The following is an 18849-nucleotide window of genomic DNA, read 5'->3' as shown; positions in this document are numbered from 1 at the left end:
GAAAGGTGTGTTCTGTTACTTGAACCACAACTCTACTTTTGGTTTTCTGCTGTTTAAGAGTTTCCTGGATTTGGACTGGGAGTTTGGCCTTGTGGTAGAGTGCTTGCCTAGCAGGCTCAAAGACCTGGGTTCAATTCCGTGGTACCACACACATACATAGAAAAATCCAGTAGTGGTGCTGTGGCTCAAGTGGTCAGGTGGTAGAATTCTAGCCTTGAGAAAGCCCAAGAACAGTGCTCAGACCATGAGTTCAAGCCAGGACTGGCAAAAAAAAAAAAAAAAAAGTCTCATAGACTTTTCTGTCCAGGGTGGGTTTGAGTTGTGATCCTTAGATCTCAGTTTCCTGAGTAGGTAGGATAGGTCTGACCTGCTGGCACCTAGCTGTTTATATACATGTGTGTGTATGTGTGTGTGTGTGTGTGTGTGTAGATATATATATAACTCACATATATGCATATATATTATATATGTGTATATATATATGCTATGAGTAGTATCTTCCCTCCCTCCCTCCCTCCCTCCCTCCTTCCCTCCTTTCTGTCTTGTGGCTTGAATTCAAGGTCTGGACACTATTCCCTGAGCTCAAGGCTACTGATGCCACTTTGAGCCACAGCACCATTTCTGACTTTTTCATGATTAATTGGAGGTAAGAGTCTCATAGACTTTCTTGCCAGGGCTGGCTTCAAACCTGGATCTTCAGATCTCAGCTTTTTTTTTTTTTTTTTTTGCCAGTCCTGGGCTTAAGCTCAGGGCCTGAGCACTGTCTTTGGATTTTTCTCAAGGCTAGAGCTCTACCACTTGAGCCTCAGCACCACGTCCTGCTTTTTCTAAGTATGTGGTACCAAGGAATCGAACCCAGGTCTTCGTGCATGCTAGGCAAGCACTTTAACCACTAGGCCACACTCCCAGCCCATATCTCAGCTTCTTGAGTAGCTAGGATTACAGGTGTGAGCCACCAATGCCCAATGCCTTTTTGTTGTTGTTGATTGTGGGACTTGAACTCTGGGCCTGGGCATTGTCCTGAGCTCTTCAGCTCAAGGCTACCACCCTACCCCTTGAGCCACAGCATACTTCCAGTTTTCTAGTGGTTAATTGAAGATAAGAGTCTCATGGACTTCAGTGCCCAGTTCAGCTTTGAACTGCAATCATCAGATCTCAGCCTCCTGAGTAGCTAGGGTTACATGCCCGGCTTGTATTGCCTTTTTTTTTTTTTTTCCTCCCACTCCTGGCATTTGGGCTTAGGGCCTAGGCAATATCCTTGCACTTTGGCAAGGCTAGTGCTCTACCACTTGAGGCACAGCACCACTTCTGGCTTTATCTGTGTATGTGGTACCGGGCAGTTGAACCTAGCCAAGCACTTTACCACTAGACCATACTCCCATTCCCCCCCCCCCCCGCCCCCTCGGCAATTATTTTTTGTCGGTTGTGGGACTTGAACTCTGGGCCTAGGCGTTGTCCCTGAGCTCTTCAGCTCAAGGCTACCACCCTTGAGCCACAGCACCACTTCCTTGTATTGCCATTTTTTTGGATACTTTTTATTGTAATTAATAAAAGGGTTACATGATATTTGCCAGATAGAAGGTGCATTAATTCACATACATTGATACCCTTTCACATGTCTTGGTCCCCATTACCCTCCCCCCACCCCCGATCTTGTTTTCCCCCCTTCCCTGTCCAATTTCAAATAACCAAATACAAATATATCTGATATATCAGATAACAAAGTGAGATACTGTAACACTATGAGATAATTGTATTTTTTTTTTTTTTTTGCCAGTCCTGGTACTGGGCTCAGGGTCTGAGCACTGTCCTTGGGTTTTCTCAAGGCTAGAGCTCTACCACTTGAGCTTCAGCACCACTTCCGGCTTTTTGCTATGTATGTGGGGTACTGAGGAGTTGAACCCGGGTCCTTGTGCATGCTAGGCAAGCACTCTTACGCTAGGCCAAACTCCCGGACCTTGTATTGCCATTTTTATGGGTCAAAATTAGTGAACTATTGTAATCTCATGGTACCAAGCTAGGCTGTGTGTGTGTGTGTGCACGCGTGTGTGTGTGCACATTCGTGTGTGCGTGTGTATACATGTGCGCATGTGTATGCATTCACATAGAATTCTATGTATGTTTTATGATATCATATATATTGTATTTTTACTTATTATTTTGAAAATAACTTGGTCTTGCAGCTGCATATATAAAGAGTCAAACTAAGGGGGCGAGAGTGTGGCCTAGTGGTAGAGTGCTTGCCTAGAATGCATGAATCCTTGGTTTCAATTCTTTGGTACCCTATACGCAGAAAAAGCTAGAAGTGCTATGGTTCAAATGGTAGAGCTCTAACCTTGAGAAAGCTCAAAGACAGTGCCCAAACCCTGAATTCAAGCCTCAGGATTGGCAAAAAAATAAAAATAAAAAAAAAAGAAAGAAAGAGAGTCTAACTGAAATGTTACTATGTAACTGAGAATATAACTTGTCAGTCACTGGGTAGTATTGAGGTAGACTGGGTATGTGTTTTGCACAGTTGTCTTGTAGAGACCCAGCCTATATTTGGAATGTGCATCCTCACCTTTGGGGGACATACTTGAAGGCAGCACCAATGTTGATTTGGTTTTATTAGGTTGATAGAGCTGCTTTGCACTCTGTAGCCCTCGTGTGTTCTCCTTGAAGGTGTGTGATTCTGGTTGCTGCCAAGGCAGCTTCTGTATGTATATTGTTTCCTTATTCATTTTGCGGGGCCTTTTCTTTTTCTTTTGTCCTCTCCCCCCTTTTTCTCTGTGTGCTTGTCCTGGGGCTTGCACTCAGGACCTTGGGTACTGTCCCTGAGTTATTTTGCTCAAGGTTAGTGCTCTATATTGCATGATCGACAGCTCTACTTCTGGCTTTTGTTGTGCTTACTTAGAGATTATTAAATAACATCATGGACTTTCCTGCCTGGGCTTAGCTTCAAACCCACAATCCTCAGATCTCAGACTCCTGAGGGGGTAGGATTGCAAGAATTAGTCACTGATGCCCTGTTTTTTCAGGGGTTTTTATAACTAACCTTTTAGTTTCTTTGTTTTTGTTTATTTGCTTGTTCTGAGGCTTGAAATCAGGCTGAGTGCTGTCCCTGGGCTCCTTTTGCTGAAGGCTAGTACTCTACCACTTGAGCCACAGTACCACTCCAGATTTTTCTGTGATTTAATTGGAGATAAGTCTTACAGACTTTCCCGCCCAGGCTGGCTTTGGATCGTGATCCTCAGATATCAGCCTCCTGAGTAGCCTGGATTACAGGTGTGAGCCACTGGTGCCTGGCTTAGCTTGGTTTATATATGTAACTGTTCAGGGAATAGTCTTGAGTATTTAACGTGTAATGATAAAGCCTTGACTTTATCTAAATTTTATAGGTATAGCTAGGCACTTCCGGTTTGGAAACCAAGAAGATGCCCATGAGTTCCTTCAGTACACTGTTGATGCTATGCAAAAGGCATGCTTGAATGGCAGCAATAAGTAAGTACAACACGGGGGCTTTTCTTCATTTTGCATCAGGACTGTTTTGGTTTTGTGGGGCCAGTACTGGAGTTTGAACTAAGGAACTTGCACTTTTAGGTAGTGCTCTATACTTGTGCTATGCCCTCACCCAGTTTCACCTCTTTTTTTTTTTTTTTTTTTTTTCTGGTCAGTTGTGGGACTTGAACTCTGGGCCTGGGCGCTGTCCCTGAGCTCTCTTCAGCTCAAGGCTAGTGCTCTACCACGTACCACAGCGTCACTTCCAGTTTTCTGGCAGATGAATTGGAGATAAGAGTCTCATGGACTTTTTTTTGCCTCAGCTGGCTTTGAACTATCATCCTCAGATCTCAGCCTCCTGCGTAGTTCAGATTATAGGTGTGAGCCACTGGTGCCCAGCCAGTTTTGCCTTTTTTTTTTTTTTTTTGGTGTGTCATGGGGCTTGATCTCAGGCTGGATGCCACCCCTGAGCTCTCCAAATCAAGGCTACCACCCTACCCTTGGGCCTGGACATTGTCCCTGAGCTCTTCAGCTCCAGGCTACCACACTACCCTTGAGCCTAGCCTTACTTCCCATTTCTGGAGGTTAATTGGAGATAAGTCTCAGGTCCTTTTGTGCCCTGGCTGACTTTGAACCTTGATCCTCAGTTCTCAGCCTCCTGAGTAACTAGGATTACAGGCGTAAGCCACCGCGCCCTTCAGTTTTGCCTTTTATGTTGGAATGTATACCCATCTGTTTCTTTACCCTAGGCTTTGCCTTACTTCTTCCCAGCAGATTTTCATTATTTTCAAATGACTAAAGTTTTAAGATGTACTTACTGTAGCAGTTTGAATTTGTTCAGTTATAGATGTTAGGAAATAAATATTGTTTTTTTTTGTTTGTTTTGTTTTTTGTTTTGCCAGTCCTGGGCTTGAGCTCAGGGCCTGAGCACTGTCCTTGGACTTTCTCAAGGCTAGAGCTCTACCACTTGAGCCTCAGCACCATTTCTGGCTTTTTTCTATGTATGTGGTACCGAGGAATTGAACCCAGGTCTTTGTGCATGCTAGGCAAGCACTCTACCACTAGGCTGAACTCCCGGCCCCTAAATATTGGTTTTGTTGTTTAATTTCTGAGTAGCTGCTTCTCCTTTCTAGTTGTAACTGATATTTTCTGTGTTGATGTCCAGTCTCAGAAATCTGTTTGTTCCCTCATGTTCTGCCCCATTACCAGTTCCTATCGTAGCTTCTTCCCAAAACCTAAACACATACTCAAGAGGAAGACTGTGAGATAATTGGATAAGTTGCCCTAACACACTTGAGGTAGTCTTCTTTACCTGGTACATTTCTCTGTTTGCATTCCAGTTTGCCTTGTGCAGGTCTTTGTGGTCTGTCTATGACATGAGGCTTCAAATAGGGGAAAGCACTTTGCCTGGCTCCTGCACAGGGTTACAGTCCTGGTGAGGCATCTTCCTTTTGCTTCTGTGCTTCAAAGCCAAATCCCTGACTTTATAGTTCAGCTCCTTCCATCCTCTTCTCCAAACCCTTACCAGGCTCTGTCAGGCAGTAGTGGTCTCTGGTTCCCATATACCTAGTTTTATGCTTCTCTGGATTCTTGTTATTTAATGAACATAATACACACTTAATGAACACAATGCTTTTATAATCTCATCATTACAACTATAAAGTTTGCAGAGTTACTCTCTCATATCACTGTTTGACTGTTTTTCAGATTAGACAGACATACCCAGGCTACTACCCTCGTCTGTCAGATATTTGGAGGGTATTTAAGATCTAGAGGTAAGCTTTTGTTTCATAGTTGATAAAATATGTACATACATGTGACTTTAAAAGTTGATCAAGACACACTGTACTCATAAGCTTATATGTTGAGAAGAGACCCCTTTGTACAACTATGTGATAAAAACAAAAATAAAAAATGCAAATGGTAGGAAGGTGCTAATAGTGAAAAGTAGATCTCTGGGTCATCCTAGATTCCTGTCCCCTTTCCAAAGGCAGCTGTGGTATATCCGTCTAGTGGTTTCTTAAGCAGTCTGGGGCATATGTCATGTAGTACTTCCACTTTTCTTTTAGTGTATACAGCCTCAAAAGCCTGAAAGCATCTGTCATAATAGCCTGCCCCCCTCCACTTTTTTTTTTTTTTTGCCAGTCCTGGGGCTTGAACTCAGGGCCTGAGCACTGTCCTTGAGCTTCCTCAAGGCTAGCATTCTACCACTTGAGCCACAGCACTGCTTCTGGATTTTTCTGTGTATATGGGTTAACAAGGAATCAAACCTAGAGCTTTGTGCATTGGAGGCAGGCACTCTACCACACTCCCAGCCCTGTCCCTGAGTTTTTGTGCTCAAGGCTAACACTCTGCCACTTGAGCCACAACTCCACTTCTAGATTTTTTGGTGTTTACTTGGAGAAACGAGGTCTCACTGCCTGGGCTGGCTTTGAACCATGATCCTTAGATCTCAACCTACTGAGTAGGATTATAGGATGAGCCACCAGCACTTCCTGACCATGGGATGTATTTTAAGTTGTGCTGTGTGTGTGTGTGTGTGTGTGTGTGTGAGAGAGAGAGAGAGAGAGAGAGAGAGAGAGAGAGAGAGCGCGAGAGAGAGAGTCATAGGACTTGAATGCTGGGCTTGGGCGTTGTCCCTGACCTCCCCTACCCTTTGAGCCACAGCACCACTTCTGGTTTTCTGGTGGTTAACTGGAGATGAGTCTCACAAACTTTTTAGTTCCTGGGCTGGCTTTGAACCGCAATCCTCACTCAGATATGAGCCTCCTGAGTAGCTAGGATTACAAGCATGAGCCACCGCACTGGCTCATTTTGATTTTTTATATTCAAGAGCTTATTCCAGTTTATATTTCAACTAGTGTATGTGGACCCAGTGTTTTCATTCACATTGTGTGTAAGATTTATCTAATATTTTTCTCAATCTAATTAAAGAGAAATGTTCATTTTTTTATTTTGAAGTAATATTTATGCTGTAATTTATGTAGTGGTACTGCTGCAATTACACTTCGCTTATTGTTTGCATTTCATTTTTTATTTCAGTCAAATGTTTGAACTGCAAAGGTGTTTCAGATACTTTTGATCCATACCTTGATATAACATTGGAAATAAAGGTAAATGTAATAAATTGTGGGGACCAAATTTAAGATCTTGTTATTACTTTTTGACTTTGAACCCAGGTCTTCATGCATGCTAGGCAAGCACTCTGCCACTAGGCCAAACTCCCAGCCCCCAGATGGTTATTCTTTAGAAACAGTTCTAATTGCATTTTCTACCTCCTGGGTTTTTGTTGTTCTGCTCTTGAGCTTTCATTGTGGTTACAGTCATGTGTACTTAGGAGGAAAAGGAGGAACATGGCAGGTGCATGTAACATGTGTTCCTCAGAACAAATCTTTTTAGTGCTTTGACATTTACTGTTTCAGATAGATAGCTTGCTTTTAGAAAATAGTACTGTGCCTTCGTCTTTTTTGTTCCCTTGCTGTTTGCAGTGAATTTGCCTTGTTCTTCTAGCATCCAGTGAGCAAGCGTGCCGTAGTTTACATGCCTGCTCCTTGCTGGTGCCATTTGGATGCTATTCTAAATAAAACTGCAGCCAGCAACATTGTTTTTTGTTTTTATTTTGTCAGTTGTGGGACTTGAACTCTTGCCCTGGGTGCTGTCCTGAACTCTTCAGCTCAAGGCCCTCGCCCTACCTCTTGAGCCACAGCACTACTTCCAGTTTTCTGGTGGTTAATTGGAGAGAAGAGTCTCACGGTCTTTAGTTCCTGGGCTGCCTTTGAACTGTGATCCTCAGATCTCAGCCTCCTGAGTAGCTAGGATTATAGGCATGAGCTACCGTGTCCAGCTTTGTTTGTTTTCTTTCTCCCTTTCTCTCTTTCTCTCTCTCTCTCTCTCTCTCTCTCTCTCTCTCTCTCTCTCTCTCTCCCTCTCTCTCTCTCTCTCTCTCTCTCTTTCTTTCTTTTTTCCAGTCCTGGGCTTAAGCTCAGGGCCTGAACACTGTCCTTGGATTTTCTCTACTACTTGAGCCTCAGCATCACTTTCGGCTTTTTTCTATGTATGTGGTACCAAGGAATCAAACCCGGGTCTTCGTGCATGTTAGGCAGGCTTTCTACCACTAGGCCAAACCTCCCGGCCCCTGTTTTGGTTTCTTTAAATGTGCAGGGACAGCTTGGAATAAATAGGTAGAAAAATAGACATGATCATAAAGATGATGTGTTTGTGCCCTTTCTTCCCAGGCTGCTCAGAGTGTGAACAAGGCATTGGAGCAGTTCGTGAAGCCAGAACAGCTGGACGGAGAAAACTCTTACAAGTGTAGCAAGTATGACGGAGGGTGACCTGTTAGCCCTTGCTGCTGGATCCTCTGGTGGTGTGCAAGAGTTGGGTGTTCCCGAAATACCCCCAGCTTGCCGTGGCTGCTCATGCCACCTAGGGAACCCCAGCATGCAGTGCCAGTGTTGGCACTCTTCTGAGATGGTTGGCACTGTGCTCTTGGGAGTCCAGTTCTTCACCACAGGACCAGCTGTAGGGGAGAGGGTAGAAGAAGTGCTAGACACGAGTGCCGTTGTTGGGGTGACTCAGGGAACCAGGAGAGCGGCTGTGTGGCCTACCTGGGCAGAAGAGGATTGAAATAGTGATTAGGGTATTCCCCTCTCCTGGGTACCCAGGGTGTCTGCTGGAAACATTTTCCATTGCCAGCTTTTTTGCTGGTTAACTAGACAGGAAACTTACAGCTTTATCTGTCCAGTCTGGCTCAAAAAGGAGATTCTGAAATCTCAGCCTTCTGAGTAGCTGGGATTGCAAGTGTGTGCCAGTGGTGTCCAGCTATTGTTTTGGAATCGTGTGTGTGTGTGTGTGTGTGCGTGTGTGTATGCGTGTGTGTGTGCGTACGTAAGTACACATGCATACATTGTCCCTAAGGTTCATCTTGCTCAAGGCTGGCTAGCTTGCTGCCATTTGAGCCACAGCGCCGCCTCATCTTTTCTAGTAGTTCGTTGGGACTTTCCTGCCTGGGCTGGCTTTGAACTGATACCCTCAGATTTCAGTCTCCTCAGTAGCCAGGATGACACATGTGATCCTTTGCCACCTGGCTTGGAATCTTAATTTAAGATGTTTTAGAGGAATAACGGGAAGATTAAAATATCAAAAAGGCACCATTGATCCTAATTCTGTTTTTCTGTGTCTTTCTAGGTGTAAAAAGATGGTTCCAGCTTCAAAGAGGTTCACTATACACAGATCCTCCAATGTTCTTACACTTTCCCTGAAACGCTTTGCAAATTTCACTGGGGGAAAAATTGCTAAGGTATGTAGATGATGATACAGTTTTCATGTGGAGCTCTTCAAGGCTCAAGTGTTAACAGCTATTAGGAGTTATGAATGACTTTATCCAATAGTGTTGTTGATGGATTTTCTAAGCCCTCTGGCATTTGGTGGCTGAGAAAAAAGGTCAAGGGGAGAAGCCTCTGAATGCATGTGTTTTACTGTGTCCTCCAGCTGGCTACGCTTTCTAGTGATGAAACTGCCTTGGGACTTGATAGTCACTTCTCTGGTACCCATGGTATGGAGGTGATAGAGGGAGAACTTGTATCGCTTGAAATCTGGAGGATGGCCAGCTGCCAGTGGCTCATAGCTGTAATCCTAGCTACTCAGGAAGCTGAGATCAGAGGACTGCAGTTCAAAGTCAGCTGGTACAGAAAAGGCTGTAGGACATGTATCTGCAATCAACTACTCAGAAAAAGCAGGAAGTAGCTGGGTACGGTGGTTCATGCCTGTAATCATAGCTACTCAAGAGGCTGAGATCTAAAGATTGTTAAAGCCAGCCTGTCAAACCCAGTCCAGGCACTAAAGTCTGTGAGACTTTTCTCCAATTAACCACCAGAAAACCAGAAGTGGCGCTATGACTCAAGGGGTAGGGTGGTAGCCTTGAACTGAAGAGCTCAGGGACAATACCCAGGCCCAGAGTTCAAGCCTACAACCGACCCCCCCCCCCAAAAAAAAAAAAAAATTGAGTAATTTCCAGAATTGTCATTTTGTGCTGGTGAACATGTGGGTTTTCTGCCAGAATATCTCAGGGTCCTGAGAGTCGCCTCCCAGAATAGCTGTGAACCTAAGTATGTGGGGTGGCGTGTGCCTTCAGAGATGACATCCATTTTTCCTCTTTCCATCTCTGTTTAGGATGTGAAATACCCTGAGTACCTTGATATTCGGCCGTACATGTCTCAGCCCAATGGAGAACCAATTATTTATGTTTTGTATGCAGTGCTGGTCCACACTGGCTTCAATTGCCACGCTGGCCACTACTTCTGCTACATAAAAGTAAGTTGGTGGCTTGCCCTTTGCGATGAGGAGTGGGCTTTTACAGTTAATGTGGCCACAGTGGCTCAAGCCTTTAACTCTTGCTACTTCTGAGTCAGAGCCTGGGGGAAATCATCATTTTAGGACAGCACATAAAGTTGATGAGACACCACCTTCACCAGAAGGTAGGCACTGCACTGTGATACGTTCTTGTCATCCCAGGGGATGCAAAATGGCTTGGTGACTTGACACGTGCCTTGACATCCCACTGATGACAAGATGATGTGAGAAAGAGAAAGCACAGTTAGGATAGCAGTCCAGGCTGGCCTGGCCATAAAGCAAGCACCTATCACAAACAACAACCAGAACATAAAGAACTGGAGAACTGGCTCAAGTCATATAATGCCTGGTTAAAACGTGGGAGGGGCCAGGCCCTGGTGCCTCATGCCTGTCATCTTAGCTACTCACGAGGCGGAGATCTGTGGATCGCAGTTCAATGCCAGCCCTGGCAGAAAAGTCCCTGTGAGACTCTTACTCCAATTAACCACTCAAAAACTGGAAGTGCTACTGTTTCTCAAGTGATAGAGCACTAAACTTGAGAACAAAGACTCAGAGACAGCGCGTAGGCCCTGAAAAGGAAATAGTGTGAGCCCCGAGTTTAATCCCCAGAACTGCCTAAAAGAAAAAAAAAAAATACATGAATGAATGTCTATTCTACTTGATTGTGTTCTTGCTAATGTAAGTCTTCCTTGCTGGCTTTCTCTTGCAGGCTAGCAATGGCCTCTGGTATCAGATGAATGACTCCATCGTGTCCACAAGTGATATTAGATCAGTACTTAGCCAACAAGCTTACGTACTTTTTTATATCAGGTATTGTCATGAAAACAAGCTTTTCTGTTACATCATTTCTTTTCCTTTCATCAACATATGTAAATTCAGTTTTAAGTTTTTAAAAACAGCTTGAAGATAAATGGTATGTTCCTCAAGAGTAAAGAAGATGTTCCTGAGTAGAGGTTGGGAGTTAGCATTGGCTTCCAGCTCTGGCAGCTGGAAGGGGTGGGGGATGGGCAGATAGTGCAAGCAGAAGGGAGGGGAGGCAGGCCTGGGGCCCTGGAGTTGGGGTGAAGCCTGATGAAGCCATGCTGAGTTCCCTGCGTGGTTATAGCTGGCACTTCTGCACCACTGTGAGCATACCTGTCTCAGGGAGCCTGGCTAACCTGGCATAGTGTTCAGGTCTCTGTCCTGTGGAGGTTGCAAATGCTTGACTTACTAGTAAGTTCAATGTTTGGAAGAAAGATGGGATGTTTGATGTATGCTCCAGGCCTTGCACTCTTCTGCCTCGCTCCTCCCCTCCCCCCACCTTTTTTTTTTTTTTAATGATACAAGAGCTTAAACCCAGGGCCTCAAGTATTTAAGGCAAGCTCTCTACCAGAGCTAATTTTTAGCCTTCAAGATGTCTCTCTTTTTTTTTTTTTTTTTTTTTTTTTTGCCAGTCCTGGGCTTGAACTCAAGGCCTGAGCACTGTCCTTGGACTTTCTCAAGGCTACACCTCTACCACTTGAACCTCAGCACCACTTCTGGCTTTTTTCTTTGTATGTGGCACCAAGGAATCGAACCTGGGTCTTTGTGCATGCTAGGCAAGCACTCTACCACTAGGCCAAACTCCCGGCCCCAAGATGTCTCTTTTTAATAGCTAAAAATGAATTGTTCTAAACATCCCGCAAGGGTAGGTGATCATATATCCATCTGTGTGATAAAGTATCATGCAGCTATCACGAGTGATTTTTTTGAGGGCCCCTGAGTTCAAGCCCCAGGACTGGGTTTTGAGTGGAAAGTTTCCCTGTGTTCCAGTCTGGCCTTGATCTCAAAATCTTCCAGCTAAGTGATTTTAAGAAAAGCAGTTTGAAATATTAAAACACTGGTGTTGAAAATAATGTGGATAGACAGCATTTTTTTTTCTTAACTTTTTTTTGGACCTAACAGTGTTTCTTTTTTTTGTTTCTCTTTGGTACTGGGGTTGGAACTCAAGGCCTTGTACTTGCTGGGCAGTTCTTTGCCACTTGATCCATGTCCCCCAGTCCTGGACCTGATTTTCTACAGCAGAACATATTTGTTATTAAATGTGAAGAAGTAGAAAAATTGTTTTGTTAACTTAATGTTTTATTATTATAAAGATGATATACAGAGGGATTACAGTTACGTAGTCAGGTAAAGAGTACATTTCTTTGTGGACCTGTCTCCTCTTTCCTTACTCTCCCAGATTGTCCCTCCATCCCCACCTACACGTTGTACAGTTAATTTTCAACGTAGTGTCTAGTTGAGAGTCACGGTTGCATTTTGAAGAGTAGATTGGCGGAGCTCGTGTTCACTGCTGGCTGCCTCCGTGTGTCTCCGTGAGCGCTGCACCTGCACAGGAGAAGGCCTGGCTACTCCCACAGGAGGACCACGGCCCCCTCCCCTCAGCTTTTTCTCTGAAGGGCTAATGCTGTTGAATTTGAAAATGAATCTTTTGTAAGGAGTTATCATTTGTCATCCTAAGCAATATCATGCTTTGTCCCTAGGTCCCATGATGTGAAAAATGGAGGTGAACTTACACATTCTCCCCACAGCCCTGGCCAGTCCTCTCCCCGCCCGGTGATCAACCAGCGGGTTGTTACCAGCAAGCAGGCCGCACCAGGGTTTATTGGACCACAGCTTCCCTCTCACATGATGAAGGTAACATTTCATTCATAGCTCTGAATTCTGAGTGTCTAGCTGTCCCTCGTGTTTTGTGTCATGGCTAGGTATGACTTCACAGCCCTGGTGCCTTCCTCGCTAGCTACGGACAGCTGTGCTCACGTGTCCACGACACGGATTGATCAAGTTTTGTTTTGTTTTTTAAATCTTCTTTTGGAGGAGGTACTAAGGTTTGAACTCCCAGATTTGCTGGACAGATGCTATACCATTTAAGCCCCTCTGCCAGTCCCTTTTTGCATTAGGTACTTCTTTTTTTTTTTTTTCCTCAAAATTTTGGCCAGTACTGAGGCTTGAACTCAGGGCTTGGGCGTTGTCCCTGAGCTCTGTACCACAGTGCCACTTTAGGCTTTTTCTGTTTATGTGGTACTGAGGAATTGAACCCAGGGCTTCATGCATGCTAGGCAAGCACTCTACCACTAGTCTACCTTTCCAGACTGGGTTAGTTACTTCTTTTTTTGGTGAGAGGGGGTGTCATGGGGCTTGAACTCAACCTGGGTGCTGTCCCTGAGCTCTTCAGCTCAAGGCTACTATCCTACCCTGGGCCTGCGCACGGTCCCTGAGCTCTTCAGCTCAAGGCTACCACCTTACCCTTGAGCCAAGCCTCACTTCCCATTTTCTAGAGGTTAATTGGAGATAAGAGTTTCTGGTCCTTTTGTGCCCGGGCTGGCTTTGAACCTTGATCCTCAGATCTCCGCCTCCTGAGTAGCTAGGATGATAGGCGTGAGCCACCATGCCAGCTGCATTACTTTTGAGATAGGCTTTCACTCTATGCCTGGGCTGACCTGGGCTGTGGTCCTTCTCTTTGTGCTTTCTTTTTTCTCTGGGATGACGGGCATGCTCCAGCTGCCAGCTGCTTTGCCCAGCCATTGGGTTTTCCCTCTTGCCTGGATGACAGGAGCATGCTCCAGCTGCTTTGCCCAGCCTTTCAACCACTGATAGAGGTGAAATTTCATTCAGAATGTTCCTGCTCAGGCCTAACTGGAACACAGTTCCATTACTTCAGTAGTCAGGATGTCAGCCTTGAGCTACTTTGCCCAGCTATTTGCTTTATTTTTGTGTGAAGCCTTGTACTATCACTGGTAAGACGTCAGATACTGTTGAGTGCCAGCTCAGGCACTAAAGTCTGTGAGACTCACCAGAAAACCAGAAGTGGTTCTGTGGCTCAAGGAGTTGGATGGTAGTCTTGAACTGAAGGGCTCAGGGACAGTGCCCAGGCCAAGAGTTCAAGTCCCACAACCAACAGCAACAACAATAAAGACATCAGGTGGTTGAGATACATGAGGAAGCATGAAGGCCAACAATGATTTGCCTCTAAACCAGCTTTCACCAGGGTCACCCCAGAGTTCAGCAACAGAGCTGCATGAGAACTGCGGGACTCGACGGGGTGGTGGCAGGGACACGGCAGCCTAGTGACAAGACCTGGAGCTCTCTGTGTCTGTCCACATGGTGGTGACCCTGGCACCAAGGCCAGGAGTGATTCTTGCTTCCTGGTGCTTGTCTCTGCCTGAGGCAGGGCGCTCCCAGGTGGCCACGCACACGGGGCCCTGCCAGGACAATGAGGTGGGGACAGAGGTTGGCCCAGGGTTTGTGTTCCCAAAGACATCTTTCCCAGCCTGTGCAGGGCACGAGGGTGGAGCAGGTGAACGGGAGGTGTTTCCAGATGAGTGAGACACAGCCACCATGAGCAGGGCTGAGGCAGAGTGCTTTGGAGCCCTGACGCTAGCTGCGCTTTTCTTCCTTGCAGAACACACCTCACTTAAACGGGACTGGGCCATTGAAGGACGCACCCAGCAGCTCCATGTCAAGTCCTAATGGAAACCCCACTGTTGCCAGGACTAGTCCTGTGAATGCCTCCACGTCTGTCCAAAACTGGTCAGCTAACAGGCCCGCAGTAATTCCCGAACACCCTAAGAAACAAAAAATAACCATCAGTATTCACAACAAGCTGCCTAACCTTCACAGCAATTCTCTGGAGGCCCCTGCCAAGCCTGTTCCCTCCTCTACCATCACCAATTCTTCTGCAATACAGTCTACCTCGAATGCATCTACTATGGCAGTTTCTAGTAAAGTAGCAAAAGCAGTTTCCCCAAGTGAGGCCTGCTCCCAGCCGGTGGTGAACGGCAAGGCCAAGCTGAGCTCCAGCGTGCTGGTCCCCTACGGTGCCGAGTCCTCCGAGGAGTCCGATGAGGAGTCCAAGGGCCTCGCCAAGGAGAGTGGCACCAAGGAGAACGGCGCCAAGGAGAACGGCGTGGGCCCCACACTCAGCCCATTGTCTACTGCTCAAGAAGCCCAGGAGGTTGAGGCCTCACCGCCCGAGCTGCTGGAGCCCGGCTCCCTAAATGGTGCTAGTAGTACAGATGGCAACCCGAAGGAGAACGGCCTGCCCTTTGACAGTGCCAGCTGCCATGTGCAGCCTGCTCATCTCGCAGAAAACCCCTTTTCCAAAGCAAATGGTCTTCCTGGAAAGGTGAGCAGGAGTCCGCGCAGCGGCTCACGTGGTGGTGGTGAGTGCGGGCTGGCAGCGGAGGTGACCTCTCTCCTTCTCGTTGCAGTTGATGCCTGCTCTTTTGCCGTCTCTCCCAGAGGACAAAATCTTGGACACCTTCAAACTTAGTCACCAAGTAAAAGGCTCAGCGGGTGAAACAAGGTAAAATAGATGACTTTGTGCAACTACTTAAAGATACTAAAACTATTACTCCCCACCCCCCAAAAAAAGAAAAAACAGATGAGAAGGGATGCTCCCAGCAGGACAACCGTTGTGCCTGGGTTGTTATGTGTGCTTTGTAGAAGTCTTAGAATACACATTTGGAGTCCTGGAATGATTTGAAGAGACCTGTAGAACTGGTTCTTTGCTTCTTGTGGAGCTGCTTATCCCTGTTCCTTGAAGGTGGTGTGTACACCGTCAGTTGCAACGCCATGTGCTCCGCTCTGACTGCCGGTGCTGTCTCACTCCTTTCCTTATTGCTCAAGGCCAGGGCTCTACCACTTGGGCCACAGCTCCATGTCCAGTTGTTTTTTTTTTAGCTTATTGGAGATAGAAGTCTCTCAGACTTTCCCGCTGGGGCTGGCTTTGAACCTTGATCCTCAGCTCTCAGCTTCCTGAGTAGCTAGGATTATAGGTATGAGCCACCAGTGCCTGGTTTTTTTTTCTTTTTTTTTTTTCCTAGTGAGATAGGGTCTCGCTGGGTAGCCCAGGCTGGCACATCTGTGAGGCTTGATAGCACTGTTGTCTCATTTGCTCTTAATAATGACAGCTACGTGAAAGTATTGAGGTTAGAGTGTAGGACCTGAGAACACAGATCATTGTAAGGCCCTTGGAGAAGCATGAGATGAAATTCGTAGAGAATGGAAACCCTTTGCATCAGTCTACATTGACTGAGATGTAATTCAGGACTCAAATGGAAGGCCAGCGACTCAGAGCTGAATCTGACCAAGGGCACGTGTTCAGTGGATGAGGTATGCCCAGTTGCCATCCAGGGTACCAGTTCTAACCAAATCACAGCATGACCACCTCGCATCTTCTCAGGAGTGGGATTCCCAGGACTCTCAGTGCATGTGGAAACTGGGTTTTACACCCGATACATAAAAGCTGGCAGGTGCTTCCTCACGGCGGTCACACCACATGGGCCCTGGCAAGCAGGGACGTCCACTGAATTCCGTAGTGAGGGCTTACCCTTCCAGCAGAACAAAGTCCTGTGGGCACAGGATGCCTTTTTCCTCCTGGCTCTTTCCTGGTTTACCTCAGAGCTCCCTGTGTTTAAGATACATGAGAAGAGGTGCAGTGGCCCAGGGGACACGTGGGCCCATGGACTGCAGCTGTCCCACGCTGTGCCCTGCCTGGTCTGCAGTGCTTCCATCCTGCCTGCCTGCTTTGCTAGGAAGGGCCCTGTGCAGGCTTGTCCAGCGCATGGCGGGTTTCCTACAGAAAGTTCTCTGCAAAGCCTCCGGAAGGTCCCAGGCTTCCTGACTCTGAGGTTCCAAGAGAATTAGGATCCCAGACCAGTGTAAGACACCCTGCCTTTTGTTTAGGGTTTTGTTTTGGTGCAGGACTGGAGCCGAACCTGTCAGGGACTCTGCTCTCTCAGTGCAGCCTTCTCCCTCCAGGCCTGTGCGCCAGCCACAGCTCCACTCCCAGCTTTTGTTATTCATTGGCTTTGAAGCACGAGGCCCAGATCTGGGCTTCTTGAGTGGTCTGGGACCGCGGCGCTGTTACTGAACGTCACGACTCGGGTTTTTTAAAGTTATTTTATATAATAAGGGAGACAGAAGCAGCCTTCCTGCTGTGTGTGAGCTAGCCGAGCCGGGTCGGGCTGACTGTGGTGTGTTGCTCTAGCCCCCCTGGAGCAGGGAGAAGCCCCCCGGAGGACCCCGCCGAGCCTGAGCCCGCCAGCGCCAGCGCCGCGGCGGCCATGGCCCCCGAGACGCCGGAGGCCGCGAGCAAGTCCACGGCGTCGCCGCCTGCGGACCCCGGCGTCACCTCTACCAAAGAAGCCGGCCCCGCGGCGGCCCCGGCGGCCCCCGGCGAGGACGGGGACCGGGACCGGGACGAGGACGGGGCCCGCGACGAGGACGAGGCCCCTCCGGGTCTCCACGCGCCTTGCGGCCTCCTGGAGGCCGCGCGCACGCCGCCCCCCCAGGCGGCCCGGAGAGCCGAGAGCCCCGCCGCAGAGGCCGGGGAGAAACCGAGCGCCGCGCCCCCGGCGCCCGTGGAAGGCACGGCGGAGCCCGCGCTCCGCGTTCCCCTCCGCAGGGACAGGGGCGAGGCCGCCGAGGAGCCCCCGGCGCCCCCCGCGCCAGACAGGACTGCGGCCCCCCCAGCCGACGGGGGCGCGGGGCGCGGCCCCCCGGGGGACGAGGGCGACGCGGGGGCCCCGGCCCGGGACAGGGCGGGCTGCCCGGGCGGCCTCCGACGGGCCGAGCGAGGCCACTACCGCGACCGCAGCCACTGCCGGGACCGGAGCCGCCGGGACCGCGACGACCGCGACTTGGGCCGGGACCGCGTCCGCTCGGCCAGCGGGGACCGCGGGGACCGCGCGCGCGAGAGCCGGGGCGCCTCGGCGGCCCGCGGGCCCCACCGCCACGGGCGGCGACGCTCCTACGGCCGCGAGCACTGCGCCGGGAGCCCGCGCCCGCCGGGCCACGGCCACGCCGGCCCCGAGCCTCGCGGCCCCGGCAGGTACAACCACCACCGGCCGCGGAGCCGCAGCCGCAGCGGGCCCGAGCAGGACTGGGGGCGGCACCGGCGCGCCGAGAGCGAGCTGGCCCGCGGCCGCGAGGACTTCCACCCCGGGCGGCTGCGCTGGGACCACAGCTACGGCCACAGGTTCGCCCCCTACGCCGCCCGCGAGCGCTGGGCCCCCGCCCGGCCCCGGGACTGCTACTGGGCCCGCGCCCGCGGCCTCCACTCCCCGCCCGCGCGCCCCGACCGGCCCCGGGACTCCACGCCGCCGCCGCCGCCCGGGCCCGACGGCCTCCCCGAGCGCCTTCACGGACACGAGCGTGCCAAGGCCCGGAAGCGGAGGCACGAGAGCACGGACGCCCCCCACAGCCACCCGGACAAGAAAGGCCGCCGGAGCTGGGAGAAGGACCCGTCAGGAGAGCCCAGGGCGAAGAAGCACAAAAAGTCCAAGAAGAAGAAGAAATCCAAAGACAAACACCGAGAACGGGACTGCAGGTGAGCGAGGTGAGGGCGGGCGTGACTCTGAACCCACGGACAGGGCGCGCGGGTTCGGCCACCGCGTGCATCCCCGCGCCCCGTGCGGACCACCGAGGCCCGGGTGAGATGCACCCTCGATTCCCTTGGCCAATCTCATTTTCAAATTCAAAAGCCATTTTTTCTTTTTCCCCTTTTGGAGGCCCTGGACCCGGTACAAGCCTGTGATGCCATCAAGTCACTCAGGCCGGGGCCCCAGTCTGCCGCTCTTACCTTCCCACCATTCCCAAGGGCTTGCCCCCAGGGAGATTCTCATGGGCTTTTCACCCTCACCGGATCCTCTTTCCCATTCCTGGCAAAGCCTGCCATTGCGCCCAGCTCTGGATTGAGAAGGGGTCTCAACTTTCTGCCCAAGCTGGGGTCAGACATTTTTTTTTTTAATTTTTATTTTTTTATTGCCAATCCTGTGGCTTGAACTCCGGGCCTAGGCACTGTCCTTGGGCTTTCTCAAGGCTAGTGCTCTACCATTTGAGCTACAGCACCACTTGTGGCTTTTTTTGTGTATGGGGTACCAAGGAATCAGACTTCAGAGGGCTTCATGCATGCTCAAGCACTCCACCATTAGGCGGAACTCCTAGCCCTGGCCTCAAACTTAATTCCTCCTATTCTCATCCTTCCAAGTAGCTGGGATT

At 49.1% G+C, this 18849-nt stretch overlaps 1 protein-coding gene across 1 annotated transcript in view; it reads left to right on the top strand.

Moving 5' to 3' along the window:
- Usp42 (ubiquitin specific peptidase 42) overlaps window positions 1-18849 on the top strand; it is a 54907-nt gene that overhangs the window by 32265 nt on the left and 3793 nt on the right. The window contains exons 7-17 of the mRNA XM_090324309.1: window positions 3378-3480; window positions 5185-5252; window positions 6520-6590; window positions 7713-7795; window positions 8665-8776; window positions 9649-9789; window positions 10538-10638; window positions 12330-12483; window positions 14249-14971; window positions 15057-15151; window positions 16838-18178. Coding sequence (XP_090180435.1) covers window positions 3378-3480; window positions 5185-5252; window positions 6520-6590; window positions 7713-7795; window positions 8665-8776; window positions 9649-9789; window positions 10538-10638; window positions 12330-12483; window positions 14249-14971; window positions 15057-15151; window positions 16838-18178 — 2992 coding nt within the window. The remainder of the gene's footprint in view (window positions 1-3377; window positions 3481-5184; window positions 5253-6519; window positions 6591-7712; window positions 7796-8664; window positions 8777-9648; window positions 9790-10537; window positions 10639-12329; window positions 12484-14248; window positions 14972-15056; window positions 15152-16837; window positions 18179-18849) is intronic.

The sequence above is a fragment of the Megascapheus bottae genome, chromosome 34 (assembly GCF_031878675.1).
Source record: "Megascapheus bottae isolate mThoBot1 chromosome 34, mThoBot2.hap1, whole genome shotgun sequence".
Lineage (NCBI taxonomy): Eukaryota > Metazoa > Chordata > Mammalia > Rodentia > Geomyidae > Megascapheus > Megascapheus bottae.
The sequence above is the reverse complement of the archived record's forward strand: the minus strand, read 5'-3'. Positions and strand labels throughout refer to the sequence as shown.